The following is a 9,798-nucleotide window of genomic DNA, read 5'->3' as shown; positions in this document are numbered from 1 at the left end:
TCCTGGACTTCAGTCAGACTTCAATAATGCTGACACTGGTGATTCATGGATCGGCTATGACGTCATCCGTGTGCACATGTACGCATAAATCATCCACCCGCCACCCACCCTAACAAATTATTTTCTCCGATTTAGAGAATGGACCCGCATGGATATTTCACTCCACCTCTACCAGTCCCTGTCGGCTATATTGCCTATTTAATTATGCTGAGCAGGGCAAGCTTTCCAGATGTTTTTTTTTATTGTGTGTTGTATTGATGTATGAGAGGCTGGAGTCAGTAATTTTAATAATTTCCACACAGTAATGTCACAGAAATATTGTGAGCATCGTGGGACATTTTAGCAACAAAACTGTAGTTATAAACTTGACAGAAACTCTCCAGACGAAACAGAATTAAAAGTTTAGCTTCTGAAATACACGTTTAAACAGCTCTGATGGAGATCAGGATTAATCGGTCCAGACAATTTAACTTTATGAACCTGGATTTGTAGACAAATACAGAACATTAATAAACATTAGATCCTTACTGATCCTGTCGGCGTGTCGGGAGATTTAAATAATGAATGAAGTAACGCTGCTATACCTGTAAATGCTCACAGCCTCTCTCTTTAATAGGGCTATTAATAATAATGTTCATTCTTATGACCTGGCCTTTCGGATCAGCAGATGTAACTGCGATCTGTGCATCACTGTAGGGGTCATTAATGCTGCTTTGCTTTGCACTTGTTTAAACATATCCTAAACCTGTAAGTTCCTGCATTCTCGTTTGATCTTCTAGCAGATCGTCCCTGCCCATCTGGCCACCTCCCCAATCCCCACCGAGAGTCACTTGTTCTGGATCTCAGAGGTTGAGCACAGGGCGGCAAAAGATCTGGAGGATGACCCCGCTGACCCAGAGGAGCCTCCCGCTCCGAGCACCACAGCTACAAAAAAGAAGAAGAGACGGAGGAAGAAGCACAAAGGAGACCCGCGAAGAGAGGAGCTGACCCCGCCCATGTCCGTCACTACTGGTAACGCTATTGCTGCTAACGCACCGGCTGCTACGACTGCTGCTATGTCCAACACTGGGCAAAACGAAGAGATCTTTGAGATGGACTTGAGCTCTGACGAGGAAGCCACAGCACGTGTCTCAAGGTAGGTTCCGGGTCGATGCTTGACCAAGATCTGTTTAAACAGAACTGGGTTACTTGATCTGTTTAATGTATCTGTTTCACCCTGGATTTAGGTCACCTTCAGCGACTACGATGAGAGACGTTGACCCCAAATTACCCGCAGCCAGACACAACCTTGATGGCTATCCACTGTCTGATGGTGACTGGCCGGCAGATGATAGGTATGTATTGACATGAATGCAGAGACACGTAAATAGACTCTTATCTTATTGTTTGCATTTGCCTATCTATCCCTTTAGCCACGGCTTGTCTCAGGCCTTTTCTCCAAAGAGTGATTCTGAACTGGTGGTCAGGCCCTCAGAGAGTTTGCTCAGAGCTGAGTCCCACATGCAGTGGACCTGGGGAGAGTTTCCAGAAACAACTAGGGTAAGCATTTCTCTCCACTAACATTCTTAAGTATATTGTCTTCAGCATACCCTCGTTTAAGTAACCCTGTAATCCTATATTCAGGTCACCAAAAAAGAGAAACCAGAACTACTAAAAACAGTGACCATCACCCCATCAGAGAGCACCCACTTCCGCGTCATCCTCAGCTCTGAGGCCATGGAGAACGAGACTGAGAATGAAAAGGAAGATGGTGCCACCTCCTCTGTGTGTACCATTGTCAAGCCCGAGCCACGCACCCCTATCACTGTAGCACATCTGAGTCCTTGCGCATCTGTCAGCACCATAAGCTCTGTCAGCCCTGTGACCCCCACAGAGCCCCAGGATGTCCTGCCATCCAGTGTGGCAACCTCCACCCCTTCTAACAACCAACAGAGCGATTCACCCTCTAAGAAGAAAGGTATGTTTGGTGGTTATCAATTGGCACTTTTTCAGCCATCTCCTACTTAGCACTAGTTATGATTGTTCATTATTATAATAATAATAATAATAATAATAATAATATAATAATTGTGCCCTTGAACGAAGGTGTCCCAAAGAGGAGCCAGCATCAGGGTCCTGAGGATATCTACCTAGATGACCTGAATGTACTTGAACCTGATGTTGCTGCACGATATTTTCCTAAGAGGTTAGATTATGAAAGAGACACCTAATGAATGTTGCTGCTTGACCTGTTTTTGAAAAAAAAATGGAAAGCTAAATGTGGCCTATTTTAAAACTAAACATAGCGTGTTGTACTCTTTTGTTGCTCCAGTGAGTCTGAGGCAGCGACTAAGCACTGGATGGACTCAGAGATGCACTCTGGTTCACAGTCTCCACAGTCGGTGGGCAGTGCAGCAGCTGACAGCGGGACAGAGTGTCTTTCTGACTCAGCTAGCGACCTCCCTGACGTCACTCTTTCTCTGTGTGGAGGCCTGACAGAAAATGCTGAAATATCCAAAGGTACACCAGAATGGCGCTCATAAAAAATGTAGTCAAAAGTGCACTTAGTGCTTTTATGCAGGATAGACAGTTAATCTCAGCCAGCAGAGATATACTGTACTAAATTCATTGTGTAACTACAAAGTTTCACTACTTACAACTACTTATTAGGCACATTAGAAGGCTTCATATGTACATACATTTCCCTTTTAGGCCGCAAAGGCTAGACAGGCGTCTATTTTACTAGGTCTGATTCACAACAGTACGTTCTCTCATGTCTCAACCACTCTAGTCATTCTCACCGATCCTTATCTGTGTCAGTACATATGTGTTTCTTCGAAGCCCTCAGCTGATGTGGCTGATAGAAGACAAAGTTTCCTGATTCTTCTGTGTGACTTTAAGGTGTTATGACTCACCACTGACCTTTTTTAATCTGTCTTTAATTAAGTCTTCAATTAATGTTGCTCTCCCTTCTGTATTTGCAGAAAGGTTCATGGAGCATATCATCACCTATCATGAATTTGCTGAAAATCCAGCAATTATAGATAACCCCAACCTGGTAGTAAAGATAGGAAACAGGTAAATAACCATTTTATTTTCACATGTGAATGTGGATGTCCAATGTACAAAAGAGATATATTTTAAGTATGTGGTCCGTATTGTCTCATAACTAATGTCTTTGTTCTCAGATATTATAATTGGACTCTAGCTGCACCCTTGATTCTAAGTCTACAAGCATTTCAGAAGAATTTACCAAAGGTAACTGTTTTCCGATGTATGTATTGTCAGTTCTTGCGGATCATTGTAATTTGGTAACTAGCTCATTGTAACTGCCTTTGTCTTCTTGTTTATACTAGGCTACAGAGGAGGCCTGGGTGAAAGAGAAAATGCCAAAGAAGTCAGGCCGTTGGTGGTTCTGGCGGAAAAGAGCGGATAGTACAATCAAGCAGGTGTGCACATATCGAAAACAAAACTTGTGCTGCACATTAAACTTTCAGTTTCACTTTTAGTAAGACTCACATCTAGGCTTTTGTTTTTATATCTACTTTATATCTTGGGATATTTCCCCTCTATTCTTCCAGTCGGAGACCAAGCTTGAAACCAAGGAAGAGTCTCATCTGGAAGAGGAAGGACCCTCCATTTCTCAGGAGAAACTGCCTTTGCCGTAAGTGGTATTAAGAGTTTAATAATACTCACTCAAGTCAAGTGAGTTCAGTGACACGTTGACCTCTACAGCTTCATAAGTCTGCTGTTTTATGACCGCTTGGCTTAATAACATTATATTGTGAGAGATGAGAGAAGTCGACAAACAAAGGTGTGTTGGCAGTATTACAAGGCAGATTATGAAGGGGAGAGTATGTTAAGTCAATATGTGGTATGTATTTAATCATCTTCAAGTCTAGATAAGTTTAGAATATGACAAAATAATTTGATACAGACGTAAACAACCAAAAGTGTTGTTTACAATGGTCATAGATTGGTTATTTTATCCATAAGCCTTCATTTATTTTTTTCAAGTAATTAATTTATATAAAGTTTAAAGATAAAGATTAATTGTTTTTGTTTCCGTGTAGGCCTAAAGCAGGAGATTCATCAAGTGACGAAGAGGCCAAGGAGGTGAGCGCTGTGAGCTGTCAGGAGAGACTGCACCCGATAGATGGCCAGCACCACCCCAGCCCACACACTTACAGGAAGTCACTACGCCTCTCCTCTGATCAGATAGTAAGTACATTCTCACTCGTATTTTCCTTCCTCAAAATCATATAGCCTAGTACTTAATTACTTCTTATTCACTTCTTCGGAATATCATTCTACTGCCCAATTCCTTTTTACATTATTAAGTGTTACTTTTATTTGACAGTTTATTTTTCATACAAAAACGTTAAGCTGGGTTTTAGAATACATGATTGATCAGATCCAAACTTGAGTGAAGAATACTACAATAGATTTGTTCTTTTAAGCATTCATTTTGTAGTGTAGCGCTCCCTCTGCTGGCTAGCCATGAACTGCATAGTGTTCACTCCACTTACGGTCTGTAGGGGGCTCTAAAGACCTGCACATGTTCATTGTACAGTGGCAAAACAAACCATCTTGTTGAGTAATGCCCACACTCTTGGATTACATGTTTAATGAATGAGATTTCCTGTGCCTCCAGATGCCTTCACTGTTTGCCTTGTGTTTACCAGGCCAGTCTGAAGCTAAAGGAGGGACCTAACGATGTGACATTTAGCATCACCACCCAATACCAGGGCACGTGCCGCTGCGAGGGCACCATTTACCTTTGGAACTGGGATGACAAAGTCATTATCTCTGACATCGATGGCACCATCACCAAGTATGTGCCTCTAAGTCACTCACAGCAACCTTCATAACCCCTCTAAACAGAGCAATTATGCAGAGCTTCATTCTGAATCTTACATAGCATGAGAATGTACAGATAAATACTGAACAAGAATTTGTGGCAAAAGCTTTTAGTGAAAGTAGGGAAACACAGTTTTTAACAACATTTTAACTATACTGATTTTGTGGGCAGTACTAAACACCACAGTAAATTACTGTAATTGTTGCAAACCTTTACATGGGATGTTGCTCAGATGGATTCTCTTAGGTTGCCTAAATTATCAGCTGCTTGTGCATCTTCTATAATATATTCTTAATAAATACCAAATATTAATTAAGCATGTTCATATATGTAGAGTAAACTGTTATTCTCTTTCTAGTATTCATGTAGAAGCCTGTTCCACTTTTTGTAATATAAAGTGTCAAATCATGCAAAAGGCTGAGGAAGTAATTTGTGCATTAGCAAGACAGCAACCGTAGATGTGTAGTGTCATTCCCCCATGTCTATAGATAGCCCATACACTGTGAAATAAGGTTATTTATTGGGCTGAACGATTAATTGCATTTGCAGTATTATTGCGATATGATAAAATCTAATCGCAAAGGCTGTGATTATGCTGTGGTCACATGACACGCGAGAGTAAAGCAGTCTACAGAGGAAGCATCAACTTGGCACGCTACGCTGCACCGTAACTTGTTGTACAATGGCCTCAGGCTTGACAGAACCTGAGACTGCACAAACTTTAGTGTCAAACAAAGAATAAAATTAGCATAAATTGTTGTTGGTGGCGGGTGAAATCATCGGGCAATCCGCCGCTTAGACGGACAGAGAAAATGCACAACAGAAAGACACATGTAGTATGGTTAGCGTATTGTGGCGATCTCAGCACGCGCCTATATCACACATGTAACACAGGCCTGGCCTACAAGAAAGAACAGTGTATGTCTAATCTAATATTGTGTTGGTCATACTACACACTGATTTATTGCTTGTCAGTTTTGAGTAATACAAAAGATAAAGAGCTTAAAGAATTGCATATTAAATTGCAATCGCAATATTGGTAAAAAAAAAATCACAATTACATTTTTTTTACAAAATCGTTCAGCCCTAGTTCTTTATTTGATTATTTGTGTGAACACCACAGATGGAGGCCAGCGGGTGAATGAACAGTGATTTGAGCTGTTACAGAACATTGGATGGGTTGGATTATGTAGAGTTAAATGAACGAAACAAAGGAAGGATTGCAGTGTTCTTAGCTACTTCATTGCTACGGACAATTTTAAGTCGTTCTCAAATGGCGGATATTAAGTAAATAATCAAATTTTTCTAAGTTAAGCAGTTTAATTAGCTTAAAGACATCTCTTTTGACACAAACCTGATGTCTGCTGCCTTAGTTCCAGACTGGATAGAGCTTAATATCTCTGTGGGAATATCTCTTGTCTTTATGCAGTGTTTGTTTGATGTTTTAGGTCTGATGTGTTTGGACAAATCCTGCCACAGCTGGGGAAGGACTGGACCCACCAGGGAATTGCCAAGCTCTACCACTCAGTAGCTGAGTAAGTGCACAACAACACTGATTAATCACAGAGGAAGCAAGAACGGTTGTTCAGTGGTTAGCATCTGTCTGGGTTTGATTCCCAATCGTCTCCCTGTGGAGTTGATGTTTTCTCCCAGTGTTTGCGTGGGGTGCTTTGAGGTGGATGACTCAGGAAGTTCAACTCTAATCAAGACAGAATTATAGCAGAAACTAAAAACACCATGAAAGTCTGTGTCATTGTTTGACCACTTTTGTCATTGTTCAAGTTTGAAACCTTTAATCTTGACCTGGATAGAAAATGTAATACACATATCCAACGAAGGTTAAAATGAAGGGCAACTGGACTTGGTTGAAGATACTGGAAGACGTTTCGTCCCTCAGCCAAAGGACTTCTTCAGTTCTGACTGACTGGCAGGGAAACTCAGCTATTTAACCTCAGTGGGGTCGTTGGCCCGGGTCATCGATACCGCTGGTTCGTTAGTGTTCCTTGTTTCTGTGACGACAGTCGTTAAGACCCACCTCCCCTGTTCAGTGACGGCTTCTCAACCCTGGTGTAGATGAGAAGCTGTCATTGAACAGGGGAGGGGGTCTACGCCACCACTTATCCCCCACTTACAATGCTGTCCTTTCATCACTTCCCAGGAAACTCAACAAACATAACCTATTGGCCTCAGGTGAAGATACCAACGATGGTCGTTCAGTCTTGGCCACAGGTAGTCGTAACGACTGTCGTCACAGAAACAAGGAACACTAACGAACCAGCGGTATCGATGACCCGGGCCAACGACCCCACTGAGGTTAAATAGCTGAGTTTCCCTGCCAGTCAGTCAGAACTGAAGAAGTCCTTTGGATGAGGGACGAAACGTCTTCCAGTATCTTCAACCAAGTCCAGTTGCCCTTGATTTTAACCTTCGTTGGATAACTATGACCTGGATGACTGAGAATCTTCATAGACGTAATACACATAGGAGGAAATAGGCTATTGTGACCAATAGTAGTAATAAATTATTTCCTCAGTAAAATCTTCATTGAATTGGTATGACTTCAGGGCGGCAGAGTGGTAAGCAATGAAAAAAATCTGGAAGGTTGGGGCCTTGTCTGTCTCTATGTGTCAGCCCTGTCCCCTAATCCGCCTCTCACCCAATGTCAGCTGGGAACCTAACCCCCCATAGCTGATGGATGGTATGACTTTATGAAAGCATCTGAACTTATTAAAGTGCTATTCTTAGTAATTGCTAACGATGGTCATTATATCAAACTGTACTGGAACAACGGTTAATGAGGACGGCTCTCCCCGTTGGCAGGAATGGCTACAAGTTCTTGTATTGCTCAGCGCGGGCTATTGGCATGGCGGACATGACGAGAGGTTACCTGCAGTGGGTCAATGATGGAGGCACCATTCTACCCCGGGGACCTCTCATGCTGTCTCCCAGCAGCCTCTTCTCTGCCTTCCACAGGTATAAGAATAAATGGCTACCAGTTTCAGTGTCATAATAAAAAAAACTCATAAATACTCATCATATACATTAAATCCTCCTTATCATTTTTCAAACAAGCCCATATGTGTCAGTTAATGTCAGAAAATGTCAGCATATGTTAATGTCTAGTTAATTAAACAACCAGAACACTACACATTTAGCTGTGGCTTTGCATGTCAGTTGCTTGTTGGCCGCATCGCTAAATTACTGTGACCATCTCCTACCCTCTGGCTTACATGCTTATGCACACACAGACAAAGCGTAAAATGCACGCTTTGTTATGACATATAGGCCCATTCTCAATTTCAGGCACATGTTCTTCTCAGTTGTACCCTTACAAGTAAACTTTGTTTAATTAATAGTTGAATGTTGTATTTCCTGCTGTATTTTCATTTTAATTATAAATCATGGCAATTTCTTTCTGACCTTTACCTTGTACTTCATGGTTAATCTGTCACCATAGCAACCTACTGCATGGGGGAGTTTTGAGTGATTTCTTTAACTTGTAAATATTTGCATTGTATACATGGCTCTCTTCTTTTGCATGCAACCGAAACGTCCCCACCATCCCCGCTTTTGGACTTCCATCAAGAATGCTAGCTAACCGATATTGGTTTTGTTCGTTTTTTAGATGTTTTGCACAGTTTATTCCATTTATGTATAAGAAAAAAAAGCTAAAGCTAACCTAAAGAAAAGAGAAGAAAGAATGTTGAGAGAAACTAAACATTTTTCTGGCCAAGTTGACTCTAATTCAGACTTGACCCACAGTTAGGAAATGCACTTGTACGTCGCTCTAATCAAACTGTCTGTTTGCTTCAGGGAGGTAATTGAGAAGAAACCAGAGATCTTCAAGATTGAATGCCTTACAGATATTAAGAACCTGTTCCAGCATAACAAGCAGCCATTCTACGCCGCCTTTGGAAACAGAACAAATGTGAGTTAATGGATGTTTGAAGATGTCAGACTCCCAGACATGAAATCATTCACTTATACATGTCAGAGAGCTGTGTTTTCCAGAAGTCGATGCAGTCATGGTGTATTGTAAGATCAACATATCCATTAGCAGAGACAAACATGAAATCAGCACTGGGCTGAACCTGAGCTGAGGTCACTAGCGGAGTTTGGTCCCTTGTGACATTGTCTGTGGAAGGGAGCTCAAGCTGGGCACAGCGTCCATCTTCAGCTGCATAAACACCAACACACAGATGAAGCACTGGGTCAGCCATCACACCTCTGTCTGTCTCCTACGCTCGCCAAAGAAAAGCAGAAAATTACACTCACTTTACAGCTCTTGCCCACCAAAACATAAACTCTAGAAACATTGCCATTAGATGGAGCACGAAATCTGTGGTTAATGCTATTAACATGCTTATGTCAGTTTGTACCAGTGTGTATTATGTATGAGCTGTGTGTTCTCAGATGGCATTTAAAGGAATAGCTCCTCATTTTTTTTAACCGTATAAATTAGTTTTATTCACATACTTGTATCTAAGAGGAACAATTTTCATTGTGTGTGTTTTTTAACTAATCATAATTGGAAATACTATCTTGTATGTTGTAAGTCCATGTTTTGAATTCCAGTGGCTTCCATTTTATATACATTTGGATCACAGAACGAGCCTTAAACTTGTTTGTTTCCACACAGGATGTGTTTGCCTATAAGGAGGTGGGAGTCCCAGTGTGTAGGATTTTTACAGTCAACCCCAAGGGAGAGCTGATCCAGGAACAGACCAAGGGCAACAAGTCCTCGTAAGTACATAAGTGACTGGTTGTGTCTGTCTCACTGTGAAGATTCACAAAAGTAAGGATAACCCATTGGTACCATTAGAGTTTGTACTACACATGTATAAAGTGATATTTTAAGAGATAAAAACATTAGCTTAAAGTTCCACTAATCAATATATTTATGTTGACAAGAGATCAAACTGTGTTGTTTCCAGCAGCTGTTTTGAGCCAAAAAATCT

The 9,798-nt window shown here is 41.4% G+C and overlaps 1 protein-coding gene across 4 annotated transcripts in view; it reads left to right on the top strand.

The window, feature by feature from the left end:
• Positions 1 to 9,798, top strand: part of lpin2 (lipin 2) — a 29,090-nt gene that overhangs the window by 16,063 nt on the left and 3,229 nt on the right. For all 4 annotated transcript variants that reach the window (XM_046053047.1, XM_046053046.1, XM_046053045.1 and 1 more), the window contains exons 10-19: positions 2,964 to 3,057; positions 3,168 to 3,237; positions 3,336 to 3,428; positions 3,561 to 3,643; positions 4,053 to 4,200; positions 4,665 to 4,813; positions 6,289 to 6,375; positions 7,661 to 7,813; positions 8,654 to 8,768; positions 9,480 to 9,583. In XM_046053047.1, the coding sequence (XP_045909003.1) occupies positions 2,964 to 3,057; positions 3,168 to 3,237; positions 3,336 to 3,428; positions 3,561 to 3,643; positions 4,053 to 4,200; positions 4,665 to 4,813; positions 6,289 to 6,375; positions 7,661 to 7,813; positions 8,654 to 8,768; positions 9,480 to 9,583 (1,096 nt within the window). The remainder of the gene's footprint in view (positions 1 to 2,963; positions 3,058 to 3,167; positions 3,238 to 3,335; positions 3,429 to 3,560; positions 3,644 to 4,052; positions 4,201 to 4,664; positions 4,814 to 6,288; positions 6,376 to 7,660; positions 7,814 to 8,653; positions 8,769 to 9,479; positions 9,584 to 9,798) is intronic.

This window comes from Micropterus dolomieu, linkage group LG06, assembly GCF_021292245.1.
Source record: "Micropterus dolomieu isolate WLL.071019.BEF.003 ecotype Adirondacks linkage group LG06, ASM2129224v1, whole genome shotgun sequence".
Lineage (NCBI taxonomy): Eukaryota > Metazoa > Chordata > Actinopteri > Centrarchiformes > Centrarchidae > Micropterus > Micropterus dolomieu.
Note: the sequence above shows the minus strand (reverse complement) of the source record. Positions and strands in the feature narration are given on the sequence as shown.